The following is a 23,190-nucleotide window of genomic DNA, read 5'->3' on the forward strand; positions in this document are numbered from 1 at the left end:
ATCCTTAAGACATTAATCTCTGGGTCTCCAGCTACTTTCTATGGGAGTTGGGTTGTTTTTAAGGCACTGGAGACGGGAAATGAAGTGAACTCTAGCCAAAGACAATGCTGGCAGCCAATTCTATAGTAAACTAAGTAACTAAAGATTTGTTAGCTAAGAAAAGGAAGTGAGAGATACTGAGAGGTTAAAGCAGGTAAAATATATTCACAGGTGAGTCACAGTTTGTAATTCCAAATGGTGGCAGTGATGTAATAAACTTCCAGTTTCCCAAAAGCCTTTTCAGGGTAGCAGATTGTCTCTGGGGATCTCCGTTTTGCATCTGATATGCTTTCCCTGTAAGAGTCCAAACAGCCCAGAGATGCATGCGCCTTCCTGGAATCCATATTTATAACTTCTTCTGAGGATGTCACTCTGATGACAGAGAGTGAGGAATGCATTTGGAGTCTTTGACCTCCAGTCATCACCCAGAATGACCGCTTGCTTTGAAATGAGTACTTTTCTGTCAGAGTTCCTCATTTGCATTCCACTAGGCTTCTTTCTTGTTCAGTGGGTTATTTGGTTACAGGGGCAGACACAATGTAAATGTTTGCTAATATGTTAGCACAGGATCCAGACAAGTGAAAACATTGCAGATAAGATCCCACTACTTTTCAGGAAGCTTAAACACCAAATACTCTTATACATTGAACAATCACTTTGATCTATACCAATACACAAGTGAATTGGCCTGGGGCTCTGGAATGGCTGGCTGGTCTGCCAGCATCACACCCAGGATGAGTACGACTTGAAGAACTGAAGACAGCATCATCTGCATCCAAAGGATGTGTGGTTCTTTTTTCTATATTTGGCATACAGCTTCATTTATATGACACTTTTTGTAAAAAACAGAGGATAAGGCTTTTGGAAAGTGTGTTTAGTTCATGTCAGGAAAGTGCTTCTGTCAGCATCTCTGAGACAGCGAAACACCAAACAGTTAAGAAGAGATTCACGGGGAAGAAAAGCCTTCTCCCAAGATCTCTTTAATATAATCATAGATTACAGAGCTCCATCCTATGGGTTGTGCCTTCCAGCAATTATTTGATGCCTGAGGTTAGCCCTCTACCCTGGGCAGCGTGTGAATCACCCACTCGAGGAGGCTAGCCTGAAGCCCAGCCCCTTCTGTCTAAGGTCCCTCCTCCCAGAGGCGGCTCCAGACCCCAGCAAGCCAACTGCATGCTTGGGGCGGCATGCCGCGGGGGGCGCTCAGTCTGGGCTTGCCGCTTGAGTATATACCCAGGCTCCCAGGCAGGGTTGTACAGCCGCATGCTGCTGCAGTTTCGCTGCGACTGGTTCTCGAGCCAGCTAAATCGAAGCTAACTCGGGTGTGTCTATACATGCTGCAGTCACACCTCTGATTGCAATATAGACACACGCCGGATATCCTGGCTCTGGGCAGCTCTGTGATGCAATGAGTCCATTTCTGCTCCTATTTCTCACTCCACCCTGCACGCTGGAACACAATCAGCACCCTACAGGGCATTCTGTTCACAGGTAACTTTCTAACCAATGAGACAGCTTCTCCTTTGGCGGAAACATCACCTCTGCGGAAATGGCGATTTTGCTTTTAAAAAAATCGATCAAGTAGTTCCAGATAACCTCAGATTCAGGAGGTTCTTCATCTCCTCCCTGTTTTCACCACGCCAGTTCCAAGGCATTGGCACTGCTCTCCCCACGGCAGGCCTGCAGCATTGCACGTGCTTGGGGGAGGGGATGTCAGCAGCACCGCTGTTGGTCTGGTCATTTCTTTTGCTGGGGTTTCCTTGCTGAGGACTTGGCGTTGCCCGCAGCTTTGCTGCCAGCCTTGGTGCTGCCTCCTGCCTTTGCTCTGTCCGTCTCCTTCTCACCTTTCCTTCTACCTCCTTGCTTCTTTTCACCTGCACCCTTGCCTCCTTCCTTCTTTCTGCTCTCATCTTTCCCTTCTTTCTTGGACCCTTCTCTCTGCTCCCTTTTGCCCTCTTTCTTCTTGGATCCCTTGGAACCTTCTTTCTTGCCTTGGGCCCTGTCCACTTTCCCTGAGACGGTGGGCACCTCCTCTTTCTTCTCTTCTGCCACGTGAGCTGTAGGGATTGAAGGGGGAAAGAAAACAAAGTAAGTTACTTTGGGGTAGCTTTCACCATAAGAGATACAATTCCTGCAGCCCACATGCAAATCAGGGAGATCAGAAATCACCTTAATCTAACAATCCAACACCCTCCATATTTCTTATTGGCTCCCCGTTTGCTGCATTTCAACATCAGTTTGTTAATCTACAGGTATATTAGGAAGAATGGGATAAAGCTAATCTTAATCCTGGCTTCATTGAAATCAGTGGCAAAAAAATCCCCTTGTTTTGAACGGGACCGGGATTGAACCCAAGAAGACAATCAAGGAGCATTCCCTAACCGCAAGGCCTAATGTGGAAAGTGTCCCAAAGGAAGGAGCAGAACCCCCATTGTTTGGTTTGTTTGAAAACCAGACTGGGTTTTTTCTTGAGGGGTGGCGTGTCCCTTGCAGAAGAGAAGAGAAGAGACTGGCCTTGGCTGTTGTGAATATAGGAAGAATCTTTACTATGCTGAGCAGGTAGACAGACAGCCTCAATGGTGCATTGCAGAGTGATGAACAAGACTTGCCCTGCATGGTGTTACTGGCCCGGGGCAAACAACCCTGGAATGGATTGCATGAGCTGGTCCAGCTAGAGTTGACTGTGGATTTTTTTTAATCCAAACCATTTTTCAGTGAAAATTGCTGTTTAGAAAAACATTTCAATTGGGACGACATTTCATTCCAAACCCCCAAAATGAAGGATTCCAAGGACGCTAACATTTTTGGAACAGAATGTTTTGATTTTTTCTTTGTTTGTTTCAAAACAGGTTCTGAAAATCAAACTTGCTATTTTTATATAAAATATTTACATAAAAGCTAAAAACCAGAACAAAATGTTTCCATTTTTTGAAAAGAAAATGTTTTGAGTGACATGCAATGAAAATTTCAGAAAGTTGTTTCGCAGGAAATGTCACTTGTTTTTGTTCTCTTTTGGAATAGAATTATTATTTAGCAGTAGGAATAGTTAAATCACAGAATCTCCCTTGTCGTGATAATCTGGTTCCTGCCCAGCTGCGTTGCTGACTACCGTGTATCACTTCTGCCATTTAAACTAATCATAACAATGAAACATTCATATCTCTTCCCTGTTTCCTTAGTAGTTCTAACTAGGAATCCAGACAGAGAGGTGAGTTAACTATAGCTACTTAATTTGTGCCAGGGCTTGTCCGGGCCGAGCCCCAGCACCTCTAGGCTTGGCAGTTCATACCCCGACGCCTCGAGGTCTGCTGCATCCGTTATGAATGTAAACAAACCAGCACCTCTTTCATTACAAATGAAGCACTGCATAAAAAGTTACCTTGGGTCAAATCCTCAGCTGGTTTAAATCAGCATAGCTCCACTGATTTCATTGGGGTTAACGCAATTGACACCAACTGAAGGTTTGGCCCTGTTTTGTTCAGTGTCTTAACAGTAAGATAAAGCAGAAGGTCTCGGGGAACCCAGGGTGGTCTTTGGTTAACACTTTATGGGTACTGCTTCTCTGGAGTCCTCCTTGCCGACTATAGTCCAGGGAAAGAGCAGGAACTGCAAATCTCTGCCTTATGTCTCTTATTTATTTAGGCTCAGACTCGGAGACCCTTACTCATCCCAAGTGGCACCTCATGCCACAAACAGTGTGGTTTATTGGAAAGGGCACTGGACTGGGAGTTAGGAGACCTGGCTAGTACTTGTGACTCTGGTACTGACCTACTGTGTGGCCTTGGGCAAATCACTTCATTTCTCTGAGCCTGTTTATATGGTAAGAGCTCCAAGGCAGGAACTGTTACTATGTGTTTGTACAGCACCTAGCACAATGAGGTCCTGACCTTGGCTGAAGAATCTCGGTGTTATTATAATAAAGTAGGCTACTGTTCAGCAGGAGTAAGAGTGTCACAATTTGGCCCTTAAGTATGAGATGTGTCACCCTTCACTAATTCTGCCAAAGGGTTTAATAATGTACAATTTTCTTTAAAAGAAAATAGGATTGTTTTTCTCCCCTGGGTTTTTGAGCACAAAGTTTGACATTTTGAATTTCTATTTCAAATTATGAAATAACATTCAATTTAAGATCAAATTTCACATGTCTGTGGGTGGCCAGGGGCGGGGGGGGGAGAATACAACACTTTGCCAAACTACATCATTGTGCAAGTCTGAAGACAGTCTGATGTCATCCCTTGTTTTTGTCCAGAAGAGATGTCACCCCATGGTGTCCAATAAAGAAGTCCTCAGAGAACCAGCCATCAGTTGGAACATTCCATGATAGCAGTAACGGTGGGATGGAAAGGTTCAAACAACAACAAGTAATAATGGTTAATAGTATTTAATAATCATAATGAGATTGGCACTTAGTACTTAAGTAGCAATTTCCAACTTCACAGCACTTAATGACCATCCATTCATTAAAATAACTACTTCTTTCTATTGTCTGTTCACAAGAATAAATGCACCACCAAACTACATGGCAGAAGGTCATCTGGTGCAATCTGACATGGGTCTTTTGACTTCAGTGAGGCTATACTAATATATACCCTTGAGGATTTGTTCCTACATATACTGGGGCTAAATTTTGCTCTGTTAAGTCAGCGTGAAACCAGATTAACTCCACAAAACTTAAGTGGTGCATAAACCTCGATCAGGACCTTTGCACACAGAGGTAAATTTCACCCATTTAGGGCCAGCTCCCCAGCTGGTATAAATCAGCATTGTTCCATGGCAGTGAGTAGAGCAAATCTCCCGTCTTACCATTTGGTAGATTAAAAGGGCCCAATCTTGAAGTCAATGGAGCTACATCAATTTACACAGCCAAGGATGTGGTTCAGAAAGTGCACCTGATCAGACCACTTATTCTGGTAACTTGAGTGAAATGCAAAGGAGAAGAAGAGAATACGCACAGCCTAAAAAGTGGAAAAACAAACAGGAGGGCCTGATTCCTCCCTGCCCTGCAGCTTGTGACATCGATTGTATGTACAAAACAGGAACTTGTATTTTTGTTTCCACTCCACCTAGCACAATGGGGTCCTGATCTATGTTCAGGTGCTACAGCAAAGCAAATGAATAAGCAGTGATACTGAATGAATGAAGAAATCATATCTACATGGGCAGGTTAGGTGTAAAACACTGTGAAGGCGGCATGGTAGGATTTTACACTCTCTTCACCTAGCTATAAATGCTGACACCAGCTGCAAAGTAGCAGATAACTGTGTCCTGGACATTTCCTATCTTCCCATTGTAATGATCTCAGGTGTAATTAATAATGCAGCCAAAGCCATGTTTCAGTATGATTTCCTACTTCCGTGACTAGCCCAGTTCTGCTCTCACTCAGACCCATCCAACCCCACTGGACCAAATGCATCCCTTGATTTCACTGGGCTTGCTCTGAGGTTGGATTCGGCCCATTGACTTCCATGAGGTAACGAGGAATGGGGCGTGACCCAGCGTCTGTTGAATTTGTGCTGACTCATTAAGGCCACAGCCCAGCAAAGCGCTCGAGCACGTGAGCAACCCCACAGGCATAGGGCTATAGCAGGGCTATAGCAGCTGAGGATCTGACCCATTGACTGAAATGGGGAGACTCATGGAATTTAGCCTATAATCATTCCATTGGCATCGGTGGGCTTTGGAGCAGACCTTCTGTGCTTAAAGTTGGACATGTTCGTAGTGGTTTTTCTGGATCTGGGCCTGAATTCCTTCCGTTTCCTTATCTGCCTCGTCACGCCCCTCCATATCCTGGATTGTGATACTATGAGACCTAGATCCTCAGACATATTTAGGCATCTAACTCTCATTGAAGTCAATGGAAGTTAGGCAATTTAAATACCTTTGAAGATCTAGGCTTGAGGCAATAAGGCTTCTCTAAAGCCTACTGACCACTGGTTGGGCTTACAGAGCAATGTTAAAAAGAAAACCCTTCAGAAGAAGATAGAGTGAAGGTGAAACATAGGAAAGGAAAGGAGAACAGTGAGTTCCAAAGTCCACATCTCCTCTGCGAAGCCATGGAAAGGAGACGCCAAAGAGACAGACAGACATTCCCCCTAATTTCCTTGTAGGGCCATTTCATCTTCTTCCTTCACCACAGGCAGAGAGTTGAGAGGTCTGGACTGGACATGACCAGAGAGAGTTGGGAGGCTTTCAGTAGAGCCTAGAGTATAGAATCACGAGAGGTGAATGACAGGAGAGGAAACCATAACAAGATCACAGTGACAGAGAGGCACTTGGCAGTACGGACTGGCAGGCCACTTAAGGAGCAGCGGAAATGTTAATAGAGCGGAGTGAAAAACTGATTTTTCAGTTTGGTGGCTGAACCCTGCCCCAAAGAATAATCATTTTGGGTCAAACAAAATGCTTTGTTCAACCCCAAATGAACTTTTTTCCAGTTTCTTTTCGTTTTGAGTCTCTTGGGTATTTTATCCATCCCTTTTGGGAAAAAAAAGCAAAATTTCTAGACTAAGTGCCATTTCAAAACGAAAAGCTGAAATGAAAGTGGCAGAAATGAACCGTTTTGACTTTTTCAACATGTTTCTTCCACCTTTTTTTTGGCTGACTGTTTGCCAAATTCAACCCAAATTCTCAAATTGTTTCTGCGACCTGAAAAAATGCATTTTTTTCAGCGACGTTAATATTCATCAAGACAATTTTTGCCCAACTCTAGTTAACAACTTATTTGCTACCCCTTGGGCATCACCTCAGAATCTGGCCTTCAGCATGGAAAAGTAGTGGGGCCAGATCCTCAGTTAGTTTAAATTGTTGGTTTCTGTAGAACTGTGATCATTGACACCAGCTGAGGATCTGGGCCAACTGCCTTCAATGGAGCTATGCAGATTGACACCAGCTGTGGATCTGGCCCTTTGATCTTAACGATAGTGCTTTCTGCCATGAAAGTTAAATGATATAAAGCGTGCATGCAAAGCAGAGGAGCTTTGCACAGTAAATTACAGGGCCAGATCTTCCATGGGTGCAAATTGCCATTGAACTGCCTGGAGCAACACAGATTTGTGCCTGCAGACAATCTGGCACTTTGGGCATGCAGGAAGAAACCCAGGGAGAAGAGATGGGGGTGTGGCTGTACCTCCAGGGATCTCCGTCAGCTCGTTGAGTGGTGGTACGGTCTCCAGTTTGTCTGCATAGGTCTTGGCTGCCTGCCGCTGAGCATACCGGGCCTCGATCTCTTTCTTTGTCCGCGGAATCCGGCACTTGAAGATACAGCACAGGGTTATAACTGGGAGAGAGGAGAGAGCTGATCTCAGTTAACTTTGCTAGCACAAGTAAAAGGTTCACCAGATCACAGCCAGCAGATATTAGTGGGAGAACGCACATCTCAATGCAGCTACGCTAGTTGGGAATCCAGCCCCAATGACTTCACTAGAATCGTCTGTCTAGGTTGTTATCTCCCCTTCATCATCACAGAATCTGAGCTCCTCGCTACGCTCAACTGATTTTACCCTCACAAGCTCCCCATGAGATAGGTTAGTAGCGTCCCCATTTCACAGCTGAGGAACAAGGCAGATTGAGTGACTTGACCAAAAACCACACAGGGAGTTTGTAGCGGAGCCTAGAAGTAAACTCAAATCTCCTGACTCCCAGCCCGTTGCTCTAACCCCTCTCTCTCAGCGTATGCGCAGTGTGCCCAGCCGGGTGGAGAGCCAGTAGCCCGCCGTCGAAGTAAGTCAGTGGGCGCTCGTCAAGGAGATGCAACATAGTCTGAAGTCGACAGCAGCTGCACCATGTGTCGTTAGAAAAAACCTCTTTGAAGAGATTGGCCATACAATTGTTCTGTCCTGTTCGAAACTGGTTCAGGAATGGGCACTTGTGTCTTGGCAGGTCAAAACCTAGTGGGCAGATGGTTGGGTCGGTGATGAGAGAGTGATTAACAACTGTCATCACTGTCCACTCATTATGCCAAGCAGATTCCATCATCCTCTCCTGTACTGGCAAAAGTGACCATAAAGGGCATCTAGAAGACAGGCGAACTGGCGGGTGGTTGAAGAGGACCGCACCGTGAGCTATGCTGATTGACACCAGCTGATGATTTGGCCTCAGGTCTTTACATCTGATGAGAATTTTCCTCTCATCTCTAGGACTCCAGAGTTTCTCATTACTGTATAATTGCCTAGAACGAGGGAAATTCCATACTTGATCAGACCTATGATCTATCTAGCCCTGTGCCTTGTCTCTGACAGTGGCCAGCATCAGCTGCTTCAGAGGAAGATGCAAAAAGCACCAAAGCAGGCAATTATAAAATACCATGCCCACAGGGATAGTTCCCTCCTACCCTCCAATTAGTTTATCCCCAGAAGCACAAGGGTTTGTATCCCTTTGAAACTTCTGAGGTTCTTTTCCCCAATCCTTTCTAATGTAACTCTGACCATTCGCCGCACCCAAACATCCAATCTTTTTTTGACTCCTGCTTTGCTCTTGGCTTCAATGACATCTTGTGGCAATGAGTTCCATGGGCTGCCTATAAAAGGATTCCCTTTGCTCCATTTTAAATTTGCAGCCTTTCGTTTTAATCAGATGCCCCCCTATATTATGAGGGTCAGTAGGAGCGTCTGATCTACCTTCCTCAGCACTGGAGGATCAGGATCAATGGATTATGCTGCTGTGAGTTCACAATCAGGGCCTGCATGCTAACCTGGGGAGATGGGGGAAGAGCGAGGAGTCAGACTCCACTCCCCTCTCCATAGGCTGCTTGGCACTTCTCATTCACTATGGGTGGAATTTATCCCTGCACAGAGAGCCAGGAAAGTACCTCAGCACCACATATGTCCCCCTTAAACCTTCAAAACAGGACTCGGGTAGTTCACAGGCTTTTTGCAAAGGTGAATTTCACCCCAGGGGAAGAGTTTGTGCTACATCAGTCTGGCCTCCCCTGAGCAGGGAGGTTGCTTTGACAAAAAGTAAAGGGTTCCAGAGGGACACTACTTCATTTCACCGAGCAGAGCAGGGGTGTGTGATTATTTCCAGTGCCTTCATCCTCATTCATGTTGGGCTGTCACTGAAACCGGAACAACTGCTCCCGCTTCTGGAGTGTGTTGCAGAAACTATCGATCCCTTTAAACAATTAACGGCAGAGAAATCATAATGGAATCTCACTAGCATCCAGGGTCACTGGCAAGTCAAAGGGAAGGAGAAATCTGAAGCAAAGGTTAATTGCAGGTAAGCATTAAGGACTGTAAAACATTTTGCTGGCATCATGCTCTAAACAGGGCCGTTATCTAGATGCTTTGATCCTTTATCCTTTTGTGCTGTCAGCATAGACCGCAGGTGACTGAGCTTTGCTCATCTTAGGATGAGAGACTGGAATGTGTCCTTATAATGTTGCTGACCGGTGGGTAGGTGATTGACCACACCTACAAAGCACATGGGTGATGGTAACACTGTTCAGTGTAGGATATGCAGTTCTCTTGGTGCCTGACCCTGCCTCCCAGGCAGAGGGCTTAGGGCCCTTTGTAATCAGTGAAAAGCCTCTCCTTAACATAGTGGTGTTTGGCCCAGGACCATGGGACTAGGGAAATCAGTGAGAATTACCAACACCTTTGAGGATCTTGACCCTAGTTCTTTAGTTCATGGTTGGTTGCTATAAAGGATTTGGTCCCAGAAGATGGTTTATAAGAACACCTAGTAATTATCTCACACTTTTCATTTGTAGCACTTTATCAAGAAGGGCAGTATCATTACCCCCATTTTACAGGTGGGGAAACTGAGGCACAGAGACTTGGCTCAGGTCACAGAGTCAGATATACTACCCAGGTCTTCTGCACCCTACTCCAGTTCACTAGCAACTAGACCACACTGCAGCCTGGCTACGGATGGCTGTCAGGGGAAGGTGTGTGCAAACTTCACACAGCACTCCATGCACAATGCTGTATCACAGTTCCAATCCTGCCTCTCAGCTCACATGTGACATTGCAAAACGTTTTGGGACCCATTTTGTTAACCAGAGCAGGAGGAATAACCAGTTGGAGGCTACTGCAGCAAGGCATGAGTATACAGTGCTGGGAGCTGAACTGAACTGACTCCATCCCAGAGCCAGAGACGGGTAACAAAAAGTCCCCCAAACCCAAGCTCTGCCGAGCACCAGTCACAACTGTGGATTGGGTCCTGTGATGTTGTCACATGCTAGGGGTGATTATTAAATATTACCATTATTATTAGCTGCAAAATGAGGAATAGGCAGATGAATAAAATCTGGGATCAGGTACATCAGAGCACTGCAGCAAGATGAGTCTGTATTTCTTCTTTGCTCATGGGAAGTAATTACACATGCTGTACTCCGCCTCCTTTCACTCTGGACTCTGTGTGATCCGTTTACTCTTTTAATAAGAGTGAGAGCCTGGGCTGCTTATTAGGGCAGGGATAGGTGCATTTCAGGACAATTTCTGCTATAACTAACATGTATTTTATGGCTTGCCCCCTTCAAACCAGTCTGATGTAATTGCATTTCCCGCATATCTTGCTGTTCCACCATCACACAAGAAATCAAAGCAAAGCATTCTGGGATTCTCTAAATGCCTAAGTTAACGTCAGCTTGGAATGGAAAGTTTCCAACCTTTTTCATTGTGAAGATCACCTGGAAATGTAAACTATTAGTTAATACACAGTCCTCTGTCTGTGTAGAAGATTGTATCATTTCCCCATAGGCCTGAGAGATCTCACAATGCAAGGTTTTATACTCATCCTTTATGTCAGCTTTTTAATCTTTTGTTGTATCTATTCCCACATCTGGGCAGGATTAGTGCTGGGCCATGTGACAGGGCTTTAGGGCACAGGTATGAACCCCAGTGCACCTGTTGTAGCTCTTGGGCCCTTTAACAGGAGGCATTCTGGAAAATGTAGTTGTTTGGGAGGACCTAAAAACTCCCACCGACCCACCCCCAGGTCATATGACCATCTTTTGAACTGTATAATGAATAGCTTCATCTTATTGTGGGGGAAGATGATGGCTGAGTTAAATCTTGACTGAGTGGTTGAGAGTAGTTTGAGTCATTGTGCATTTAGCTGGATCCTTTTGGGTTAATAAAGCAAGGCTGGTAATTCCTCACTGACTTACAGGGCAGTAGGATGTACCATTACCTCTTTCAAGCTCCCATCTTATTCTCCAGAATTTCAGCTTTTTTTTTTTTTTTTAAGTAAGTCTCTGACGCTTATGATTGGGCAGGAAACCTTCAAAATAGGAACTCTTGCAGTAACGCCTGCCTGAGTTTGCAAAGTGCCTGAGGCAAGAGTTCCGACAGGTGTCAGCTCCCTCGTTCATTTCCCCGGTGTGTGGACATGGATGTTCAATGGTGACAATTTAAACATCAGCATTGCTCACTCTTTCTGTGGGGATCAAAGCCGGTGAGAAAGGAGAGGCTCAGGTTCTGGAGAACTGCACCAAGTAATGTGAGTGACAGCTCATTTTCATATCCTGAGCAGGAGCTACTTAGAAGAAAGCTACCATTTGGTTTCTTTTAAACCAGCCCTGAAGAAGCTAATTCCAAGGAGCCTGGCAGAACAGCCATGCCCCAATGAGGGGAGGGGAGCTGAGCCCAGAGGATCAACGGAACACCACTAAGGAGAAGCCACATCTGGAGGGAACCACATGGATGTAGAAAAATCCCACTGAAGGGGAGTGAAGCCCAGCACAGTCCATGTGATCATAGTTTGAACATTTGCAGGTAACTGAGAGGGCTCTGTCTCAAGTAGGTGGCACTTATGCAGTGGGTGAAGGCAGAAATAACATGTCTGTCTCCCCTCCCCACCCAAAAATTTAACTCTGTAATAGTGCATCATATAGACTTCTATAGCTTCATGAAACTGATCTGCTATAGCATCAGGAAAAGGAAGGAGACGGACAGAGCCCTGGAGTGACAAAATGACTGTCATAGTGGAAGAAGGAAAAAATACCCTTTGAGAAGCCAAACTTAGCAGGAAGTAGCCTTGTACCTACCTGGCTCTGGCCCAGTCCAGCTGGTTTCATCCTCTGATAGAGCTGGGCAAGGGAGCCCTGGCTATTAATATGCTTTCAGCAAAGCATGCTGGAAGGGGGAGGAGCCTGTGGCTCTATAAAATACAGGCTCCTCTGACTTGGAGGGCTGATGGCACTGGCGAAATGTGTGCCAGTAAAGCAGTGTGAGGGAAAGGAGAGAGAAATGGCCTCCCGGAGCTCAAGGCAGCACCAGGTCAGACTGTGGTGGCACAGTGAAGCATGGCAGAGCCTGGAAAGAAGGGACTGGATCTGGACTATGGGCCCACACAGGCTGTGGCTTGTCTATGTAGCGACAAGGGGCTCCTCTGATGGGAACATACTGTGAGTACACTGAAAACTTACAGGGCTGTGGAAGTGAATGCAAGTGCTAGTGAAATAAATACCCATGGAGCCTTAAGAACTGGTCCATCCTCCTTTTCCCTGCCTCCTGTGCCATGGGCAGATCCTGGCCTGCCAGTGACTAACTGGTGACACCTTGCAAATCAGGGGTTCTCAGCCTTTTTCTTCTGAGCCCCACCACCCACATGCTATAAAAACTCCACAGACCACCTGTGTCACAATAATTTGTTTTCTGCATTAGGGGGTAGCAAGCAGGGCAACTGCCTGGGGCCCTTGCCATAAGGGACTGCTACATTGCTCTGGCTTCAGCCCCATGTGGTGGGATTTTGGCTTTCTGCCCTGTGCCCCAGCAAGACTAATGTTGGCCCTGCTTGGCGCCCCCCCCCCCCGCCCCCAGAAATCTGCTCTTGGCCTGGACCCCTGGTTGAGAATCACTCTTGTAAATAACAAATATTCCCGCTTCTGTGTGCTATTTAAATCTCTGCCTTATCTTTGCATTAACACGCTGCTGGCTTCTTTGCTATTTGGCTTCTGAAAACCATCTTTTCCAGTTCCCTGACACACACCATTGAATGCAGCCACCTCCTCTGAAAAAACATCTCCCTTTTCAATTAAAAATCAGCTCTGATCCCGCTTTTGATGTTTTCGTTCTACGTTCAGCTCTCAGATCATCAAAGTGCTAAATCACTTTTCACTGCTGGGAAAGGGAAGTGTAATTTTGACAATAAGCTACTTTTTGTTCCTTTATTAAATACGGATTCAAACATAGGCCCAAAGAAGCGTGTATTACAGCAAAGGAGCTAAAACGATTGGCACGCTTTTCTTTCCTTATCGCAATCCTGGAAGATTTGAGCATGGGAATTGATGGGATTCGTGAATGCATTTGCTCCTTCCTGAATAAGACGGTTACTAACCTTTGTAACTGTTGTTCTTCGAGATGTGTTGCTCATATCCATTCCAGTTAGGTGTGCGCGCGCCACGTGCACGTTCGTCGGAGAAACTTTTTACCCTAGCAACCCGGGCGGGTCGGCTGGGCGCCCCCTGGAGTGGCGCCGCCATGGCACTTGATATATACCCCTGCTGGCCCGCCCGCTCCTCAGTTCCTTCTTGCCGGTTACTCCGACAGTGGGGAAGGAGGGCGGGTGTGGAATGGATATGAGCAACACATCTCGAAAAACAACAGTTACAAAGGTGAATAACCGTCTTTTCTTCTTCGAGTGATTGCTCATATCCATTCCAGTTAGGTGAATCCCAAGCCTTACCTAGGCGGTGGGGTCGAAGTGAGAAGTCGCGGCATGGAGCACTGCAGAGCCGAAGGCCGCATCATCTCTGGACTGCTGGACCAGGGCGTAGTGGGAAGCAAAGGTGTGGACCGATGACCAGGTCGCTGCCCTACAGATCTCTTGGATGGGCACGCGGGCGAGGAAAGCCAGGGACGACGCCTGCGCCCTGGTAGAGTGCGCAGTCACACGGCCCGTAGGGATGTGAGCCAAGTCATAACAGGTCCTGATACAGGACGTTACCCACGAGGATAACCTCTGCGAGGAAATGGGAAGCCCCTTAATTCGGTCCGCTACTGCCACGAAAAGCTGGGGGGATTTGCGGAACGGCTTGGTTCTGTCCACATAAAACGCGAGAGCCCGACGGACATCAAGCGAGTGGAGTTGTTGCTCCCTGCAGGACGAATGAGGCTTCGGGAAAAAGACGGGGAGGAAGATCTCCTGGTTGATGTGAAAGGCTGAGACCACCTTGGGGAGAAAGGCAGGGTGCGGTCTCAGCTGTACCTTATCTTTATGGAAGACCGTATACGGGGGATCTACCGTGAGGGCCCGGAGTTCCGACACCCGTCTCGCTGAGGTGATGGCCACTAGAAAGGCAGTCTTCCAGGAAAGATAGAGCAGGGAACAAGTCGCTAACGGCTCAAAAGGAGGCCCCAGGAGCCGAGCCAGAACCAGGTTGAGATCCCAGGTAGGGGCAGAGGGTCGGACGTTGGGGTAAAGACGTTCTAGTCCCTTCAGGAATCTAGTCACCGTCGGGTGAGAGAAAACCGAGCGGCCATCTCCACCCGGATGAAAGGTGGAGATAGCCGCCAGGTGAACCCGAAGGGACGATATCGCCAGGCCCTATTGCTTGAGGGACCAGATGTAGTCCAAAATATTGGCGACAGAAACCTCCATAGGGAGGAAACCCCTCTCTGTGCACCAACACGAGAAATGCTTCCACTTGGCCGAGTACGTCGCTCTGGTGGAAGGCTTCCTGCTGCCCAGGAGTACTTCACGTACCGGGGTAGAGCAGCGTAATTCGGATCTGGTCAGCCACGCAGGAGCCACGCCGCAAGGTGCAGCGACTGGAGGTCCGGGTGACAGAGTCTGCCGTGGTCCTGGGTGATCAGGTCCGGGTGAAGGGGCAGGGGGACTGGGTCGGCTATGGCCAGATCCAGCAACATGGGGTACCAATGTTGCCTGGGCCACGCTGGAGCTATCATAATCATGCGGGCCCTGTCCCTGTGCACCTTCAGAAGGACCTTGTGGACCAGTGGGAACAGAGGGAACGCGTAGAACAAGTGGGTTGTCCACGGGATAAGGAAGGCGTCCGCTACCGACCCGGGTTCCCAGCCCTGAAAGGAGCAGAATGCCTGGCATTTCCTGTTCCCCCTGGACGTGAAGAGGTCCACCCAGGGACAACCCCTCCTCTGGAAGAGTGAGAGGGCGACGTCCGGGCGAAGGGACCACTCGTGTGAGAGGAAGGATCTGCTCAGGCGGTCCGCCAGCGTGTTCCGTACTCCGGGGAGGAAGGAAGCCGTGAGGTGAATGGAGTGGGCTATACAAAAGTCCCAGAGCTGCATCGCCTCCTGACATAGGGGAGAGGATCTCGTGCCGCCCTGCTTGTTGATATAGTACATGGTCATCGTGTTGTTGGTGAACACCGCGACACAACGACCTCGAAGCTGATGGGAGAACGCTTGACAAGCAAGACGGACCGCTCTCAACTCCCGTATGTTGATGTGGAAATCCACTTCCTGAGGGGACCACAGGCCCTGTGTCCTCAGGGTTCCTAGGTGAGCCCCCCAGCCCAGGTCTGAGGCATCCGTTGTTAGGGACACCGAGGGTTGGGGCGGATGAAACGGGAGCCCTGCACACACGACGGACTGGTCTAGCCACCACCGGAGGGAATCCAATACCCCCTGGGGGATGGTGACAACTGTGTCCAGTGAATGTCTGGTCGGCCAGTACTGCGCGATGAGCCAGGATTGGAGGGGCCTCATGCGGAGCCACGCATAACCTGTCACAAATGTGCAGGCCGCCATGTGGCCTAAGAGGGTTAGACATGTCCTTATAGAGGTCAGGGGGGCCGCCTGCAAGCGTTGAATGATGGCCGACAGCAACTGGAACCTGGGCAACGGCAGAAGGGCCCTGGCCAAGGTGGAGTCCAGAACAGCCCCGATGAACTCTATCCTCTGCGTGGGGAGCAGAGTGGACTTGTCCACGTTGATAATGAGGCCCAAGGTAGTAAAGAGGCCGCTGATCCTGCGGACGTGGTTGCGGACCTGCAGTTCTGATGTGCCCCAAATCAGCCAATCGTCGAGGTAAGGGAACATGTGAATGCAACTGCGCCGAAGATATGCGATGACGACGGCCATACATTTGGTGAATACCCTCGGGGCCGTGGAGAGGCCAAAGTGGAGGACCGCAAATTGGTAATGATGGCGGTCGACCACGAACCGAAGGAAACGTCTGTGTTGTGGCAATATGGCGATATGAAAGTAAGCGTCCTGCATGTTGAGGGCAGCATACCAGTCTTCAGGATCCAGAGATGGGATAATGGTTCCCAGGGATACCATGCGGAACTTCAACTTCACCATATGTTTGTTGAGTTCCCGCAGGTCGAGGATAGGTCTGAGGCCTCCCTTGGACTTGTGGATCAGGAAGTAGCGGGAATAAAACCCCTTGCCCTTCTCGTTCTCCGGAACCGCCTCTATGGCTCCTTTGTCGAGGAGCGTCTGCACCTCCTGGCGGAGGAATTGCTCGTGAGAGGGGTCCCTGAAGAGGGACGAGGGTGGGGGGCGGGAGGGAGGGAAAGACGTAAACTGCAGATGGTATCCCATCTGCACAGTGCGTAAGACCCAGCAGTCGGATGTTATTTGGGTCCACGCCTGGAGGAAAAATGAAAGGCGGTTGGAAAACGAGGGGGAAGGATCCGTGGGGGAAACTGGTACCGCGCCCTCGGGTGCACCTTCAAAACGAAGGTTTGGGCCCAGGTGGGGCTTTGGAGGAGCTCTGGTTCTGCCCCCCTTGGTTGCCCGACTGTCTGCGCCTGCCATTCCTGCCATGGCGCCTATTGAGGTCCTGCCGCTGGCGGAACTGGGGGTACGGCCTGCGCTGCTGCTGTTGTTGCGGCCGGAAGGGTCTGCATTGTGTCCCGGGCCTGTGCATCCCAAGGGAGCGCATGATGACCCGATTGTCCTTCAGACTTTTTAGCCTGGGGTCTGTCTTCTCCGAGAACAGGCCCTGACCTTCAAACGGGAGGTCCTGGATGGTATATTGGAGCTCTGGTGGAAGGCCAGAAACCTGAAGCCAGGAGATGCGGCGCATCGTCACCCCCGAGGCGAGGGTACGAGCGGCCGAGTCTGCTGCGTCCAAGGAGGCCTGCAACGAGGTTCTTGTGACCTTCTTGCCCTCGTCAAGAATTGCCGCAAATTCTTGACGCGCCTCCTATGGCAACAGCTCCTTAGACTTATCCGCTGCCACCCAGGAGTTAAAGGCGTAGCGGCTAAGGAGGGCTTGTTGGTTGGAAACCCTGAGCTGAAGGGCCCCCACCGAATAGACCTTGCGGCCAAGGAGGTCCATACGCCTGGCCTCCTTGGACTTGGGTGCTGGGGCCTTTTGTCCATGACGCTCCCTCTCGTTCACCGACTGAACTACGAGGGAGCACGGTGTCAGGTGAACATGGAGGTACTCATAGCCCCTGGAGGGAGCCATGTACTTACGCTCCACGCCTCGTGCAGCAGGGAGGATGGAGGCTGGCGACTGCCAGATCATATTGGCGTTGGCCTGGATAGTCCGAATAAAGGGCAGGGCAACCCTGGTGGGAGCATCTGAGGAAAGGATGCTCACCACGGGATCTTTGATCTTGGAGACCTCCTCAGCTTGCAGGTTTAAGTTCTGCGCTACGCACCTGAGGAGGTCCTGGTGCACCCTGAAGTCGAGTGGGGGAGGGCTGGTGGAAGATGTGCTTGCCACTGCCTCATCGGGAGAGGACGATGAGGAGACCCCTGGCAAGAGAGCGTCCATGGGGGGGTCTGTCTGAGCCCGCGTCTCTGACTCCGGAGGGAGCTCAGGGTCCTGCTGTTTGGACCTGTCCTCCCCGTCCGGAGAAGGAGGGGGACGAGACAGCAATGCCTCCGGCGCCCTGTGCTCAGCCGTCGCAGGCCTAGGAGGAAGTTGCTGGGGGCCCTGGGCTTGGTGGTACGCCCAGGGTGTCCAGAACCCCCACTGCTGCGGCCTTTGGTCCTGCGGAGGAGGGTCCTGAAAAAGGGCTGCGTGCCTGTCTGTGTCCAGCGCATAAACACTGTCCACCTGTGACGATACAGACGGCTGTCTGGAAGGCCATGGAGGGGCCGAACGTGGCTGGTAGGGATCCCTTCGTCCTGACGCTGAAGATGTTCTCGGTGCCGGGGACCGGTACCGGGAATCATACCGGTGCCAGGATCGGGACCAGGGCCTGCCTTTGACTCGGTGCCGGGATTGGGACCGGTACCTGCCTCCGACTCAGTGCCGGGATCGGGACCGGGACCTGCCACCGACACGGTGCCGGGAGGTTGACCGGGACTGGGACCTGCCACCAGTTCAGTGCCGGGAGGTCGACCGGGGAGTTGATCACCGGTGGGAACGGCTCCTAGAGTCCCGGTAGCGGTGACTTGAACCAGACTGGGACTGTTTGGAGGATGACCGGCGCCGCGAGTGTGACCGGTACCGCCGAGGGGAGCGGTGCCGGGACTGTGAGCGGCGCCGGGAGTGGGAGCGTCCACGGTGATGGGGCCTCGACAGCGAACGTGAGTCCCGAGATGGCGCTCTCATCGTCGGTTTGCCTCTGGACACAACCCGCACCGGGGGTACCGGAGGTGGAGGCTGGGTTGGCTCTGTAAGAGTGATCAGGTCCCGTGCCGAAGCAAAAGTCTCCGGCGTCGATGGGACCAATAGCTCAACCTCAGATCTTATGGGGGAGCTATGAGGGACCGGACTCGACGGACCCTCCGGGCCCGGAGTCGACGGGATCCCTGCTGGTGGTGCCGCGGCCAAGGTAGGTGCCGGGCGTTCCACTCGAGTCTTCCTGGATGGAGTCGCAGACTTCGAGGGCCTTGCTTCGGGTCCCAGTGCCGGGGAAGGACGGTGCTGGGGTGTCTTTCCGGTGCCGGTGCAGTCCGGTGCCGGTGTAGAGTTGATGGTCTGCGAAGCTGCCGGGTTGAGTGCCGCTTCCATAAGGAGAGTCCTTAATCTCTGGTCCCTCTTCTTTTTTGTCCTAGGCTTAAAAGCTGTGCAAATGCGGCACTTGTCCAAAATGTGCGATTCCCCCAGGCACTTTAGGCATGCGTCGTGGGGATTGCTGGTCGGCATCGGCTTCTTACAGGCCGCGCATTGTTTGAAGCCCGGCGAACCAGGCATGGGCCCGGTGCCGGGTGCCGGGAAGGGCTACGGCCCAAACCCGCTAACAAATATTTACAACTATTTACAATACAACAATTAACTGACTATACGTAACAACTATTTACTACTAACTACAACTATGAACTGTAAAACGAAGGAGAGCTAGGGACGTGGAGGACAGCAATGCCGCGCTCCACAGTTCCAACGACCGACACAGCGGTAAGAAGGAACTGAGGAGCGGGTGGGCCGGCAGGGGTATATATCAAGCGCCATGGCGGCGCCACTCTAGGGGGCGACCTGCCGGCCCACTGGAGTTGCTAGGGTAAAAAGTTTCAGAAGAACGTGCACACGTGGCGCGCACACCTAACTGGAATGGATATGAGCAATCACTCAAAGAAGAACTTAACTTTTTTCGTTATTTCTAAAGAGACACAGACTTCAAAGGGGAAAGATTACTCATAGGGCAGCGCGACAAGTCGTGCGACGGCCTGAGATTTGACTCCACCAAAAATGATCGGCTGCAATGGTGGACACTCCATGGAAACTAATTTTTAAATTAAGATTGGATTTTTTTTTCTGAAAGCTACGCTGTAATTCAAACAGGAATTAATTCAGGGGAATGTTACACAGGAGGTCAGATGAGATGAGGTGGCCCTTCAGCCAAGGGTGGCACATGAACCCTCCCATCAAGGAGGCGAGCCCCCCGGCCCTGACTCTTTGGCCTGAGGCCCAGCCCTATCCTGTCCCTTCCACCCCCCTCTCTCTCCAGAAACCTGAGTCTCCCCCCACCCCCCATGGCCAGGGGAGCCCCAGCTGAACCACCTCGGGCACTGGGCCGCCCGCCCCAGCCATCCCATGCCCCAGGCTGCTGGTTGGCCTGTCCCAGCCGTACCAGCCTCCTCAAGTCCCAGGACATCAGCCCCAGCCATCCCAAGCACCGGCCTGCCTGTCCTAGCTGCTCTGAGCCCTGGGGCTCCCACCAGCCCCAGCCGCCCTGGCTCCCCTTGCCCCCAGCTGGCCAAGCCCCAAGCTAAGCCCCTGCTGGCTTCGGTGGAGAGGAGGAGCGAAGGAGGGAACGTGACTTGGGTTTGGAGAGGCTTATTAGCCTCCCCGGGCCTCTTACACCCACCACCCATGCTTCTGCCTTTATAATCTATGAAATTCAGGCCCTAAATACTCTCCCTCTGGCCCCCGCATGGGGAAAACTCCCAATCCAAAGCCACCGCCTTGTCCTTCTTCATGTCCCTCCTCAAACTCACCTCCTCTGGAATGCAGCCAGCAAACTTCAACCTGATTGTGGGGAGGCAAATGCAGGATGCGATGGCTGCCCCTGATTGGCTAAGAATTGCACACACATCCTATTTTTGTTATCCTCTTCCCCCCCACACACACAACCTGCACCGTTGTGTATCTCGTCCACCTGTTACATCATGTCTCTTAGCCTGTAACCGCTTCTCAGTCATTTACTCTGTACAGCATCCAGTGGAGAGACCTCATGGTACAAATGCAGAATGGTGAGAAATAATATAATGGCCACTTAAGGTTTAACAGGAGAATAGCTGTATTGCAGTTACTGCTGATGCTTGGACAGAATGTGTCTGAGCAGCGAGCTTTACCTGGGAAGGGCTAAAAAGGTATAGGGGGCTGATTAGCTGGACAATTTGCCCCACAGCAGCTTCCCCGTGAATCCACTGTGATTTCTTACCATGGGCATGAAGCTCTTCTTAGCTCCACTACTCTTGGTCTTTTGGGGTCAACAACCCACCACGTGGTTGAAATGACATCATTTAATGACCCAAATCCCGCAATCCATTGCGAGCACAAAGGATGATGGGATTTGGTTCATCATGGGATAATTTATTTTCAGCCTTGTTTTGGGTCAAAAAAAGGTGTGTGGGGGGGCAGATTCTACTGGGTGGGTGACTTATAGGATGGGGAGTTTAGAGCTCCTGGGGTGGAGAGCTGCTGAAGTACAGGGGTTAGTACAGCTGGGTTGCAGGACTGGAGGGGCCTGGTGCTGTGGACTGGGGAGCTAGGGGGTGAGGAGCCAGGTGCTGTTGGATGTGGCTTCTCCCAGCCTTCTCTTTTGCCCCATGTCTGCACGTTGTGGAGCTCGGTGGGTATGAAAGTGCTGTTGGGTAGACGAGGACATGACCAAGTTGCTACTCTGGGATAGGTGAGGAATGAAGGCAGTAGCGGGGGGAAGGAGCAAACTGGTCATCCCTGGATCCCCATAGTGTTTCCATAGCTCTCTGCAGGTAAGTGGAAGCAACCTTTCGTATCCAGGTCTGGCCTGCCAGTTCAGAACTGGTTTCTAGCTCCCCTTGCTGGAGAGAGAACCCTTCTATGCTCACCACTCACTGTCCCAGAAATGATACTGAAATCACCCCTGTTGTAACTCTAGCGAAGCCAGTGGAGTTACAACCAGTGATGAATTTGGTCCACGCCATTTCTATCCTGGTCTGATTTCTTCTGTCCTGGTGCAATACAGCCCAGAAGCAATTATGGGGATTCTAAGTTCTTTCTATTGTTCATGCTTTTTTAGCCAGGCAAGAAAGATCAGAAGATGCTAGGCACTTGAAATGAACATTTGAGAGTATGTTTGAGTCATGGGAGAGCCTCAAAACATTTTGGGGCTCAGGGGGGTTTTGGTACCCTGAAGCTAAGTTGTTTGTTATTATGACTTATGAGGAGAGGCTGAAGAAGCTGGGGTTAGTTAGTCTGCAGAAGAGAAGAGTGGGGCGGGGAATGGGGGGATTTGATAGCAGTCTTCAACTACCTGAGGGGCAGGGCCGATGCAACCATTTAGGCAGACTAGGCGGTTGCCTAGGGTGCTGAGATTTGAGGGCACCAAAAAGCGCCCCCAAAATTTTTTTTAAATGGTTGAGTAGCCGCTGCTGCTGGGACAGAGAGGGAGTCTGAGCTGCCGGTGGCAGCCGGCAGCCCAGGGTGCCCCCTGGGTCAGGGCGCCTCCGCGGCAGCCGGAAGTCCAGGGTGTCCCCTGGGTCAGGGCGCCGCCGCGGCAGCTGGCAGCCCAGGGGCAGGGGTCCCCGGCCCAGGGAAACTCCGCGGCAGCCAGCAGCACAGGGTGTCCCCTGGGACAGGGCGCTGCCGTGGCAGCCAGCAGCCCAGGGTGTCTGGAGGGGGCAGCAGGCAGCTCCCGTGGAGCTGCCGCAGTCGTGCCTGTGGACGGTCGGCTGCTCATGCGACTCTGGTGGACCTCCCGCAGACACCACTGCGGCAGCTCCACCGGAGCCGCGGGACCAGCGCGTGGGGCGGCGAAATTGCCGTCCGCCTAGGGCACTCAAAACCCTAGCGCCGGTCCTGCTGAAGGGGCTTTCCAAAGAGGATGGAACTCAGCTGTTCTCAGTGGTGGCAGATGACAGAACAAGAAGCAATGGTCTCAAGTTGCAGTGAGGGAGGCCTAAGTTAGATATTAGGAAACACTATTTCACTAGGAGGGTGGTGAAGCACTGGAATGGGTTACCTAGGGAGATGGTGGAATCTCCATCCTTAGAGGTTTTTAAGGCCCAGCTTGACAAAACCCTGGCTGGGATGATTTTGTTGGTGTTGGTCCTGCTTTGAGCAAGGGGTGGACTAGATGACCTCCTGAGGTCTCTTCCAAACCTGATATTCTATGATTCTATGATTGATTATGCATATTGTAGTAGCATCATAACTGAGATCAGGTTTGTATTAGGTGGTGCAAAACCACAGGAAGAGACAGTCCTACCCTGGAGAGGTAACAGTCTAGACAAACAAGACAGACAGTGGGTAGAAGCCAGCAAATATTGTTCCCATTATCTGAACCTTTTGGACCTGTAGAATTGGGTCAGGAATCTTTGCCCAGGTCTACATGAGCGGGGGGCGAGGGGTCGACCAAAGATACACAACTTCAGCTATGCAAATAGTGTATCTGAAGTTGGCATATCTGAGGTCGACTTAGCAGGCCGTGAGGATGGCGGCGAGTCGACCGCTGCCGCTCCCCCATTGACTCCGCTTCCGCCTCTCATGAGCTGAAGCTCCGGAGTTGACAGGGAGCACGATCGGGGATTGATTTTATCACGTCTACACTAAACGCGATAAATCGACCCCTGATAGATCGATCACTACCCACCGATCTGGCGGGTAGTGAAGACCGGC

At 50.4% G+C, this 23,190-nt stretch overlaps 1 protein-coding gene across 1 annotated transcript in view; it reads right to left on the reverse strand.

The window, feature by feature from the left end:
- Positions 1-1,776: 1,776 nt before the first annotated feature.
- Positions 1,777-23,190, reverse strand: part of TMIE (transmembrane inner ear) — a 73,072-nt gene continuing 51,658 nt past the window's right edge. Inside the window, exons 3-4 of the mRNA XM_030554180.1 lie at positions 7,166-7,315; positions 1,777-2,096 (exon numbers count right to left, since the gene is read on the reverse strand). Of these exons, the coding sequence (XP_030410040.1) occupies positions 1,777-2,096; positions 7,166-7,315 (470 nt within the window). The remainder of the gene's footprint in view (positions 2,097-7,165; positions 7,316-23,190) is intronic.

The sequence above is a fragment of the Gopherus evgoodei genome, chromosome 2 (genome assembly GCF_007399415.2).
Source record: "Gopherus evgoodei ecotype Sinaloan lineage chromosome 2, rGopEvg1_v1.p, whole genome shotgun sequence".
Taxonomy (NCBI): Eukaryota; Metazoa; Chordata; order Testudines; family Testudinidae; genus Gopherus; species Gopherus evgoodei.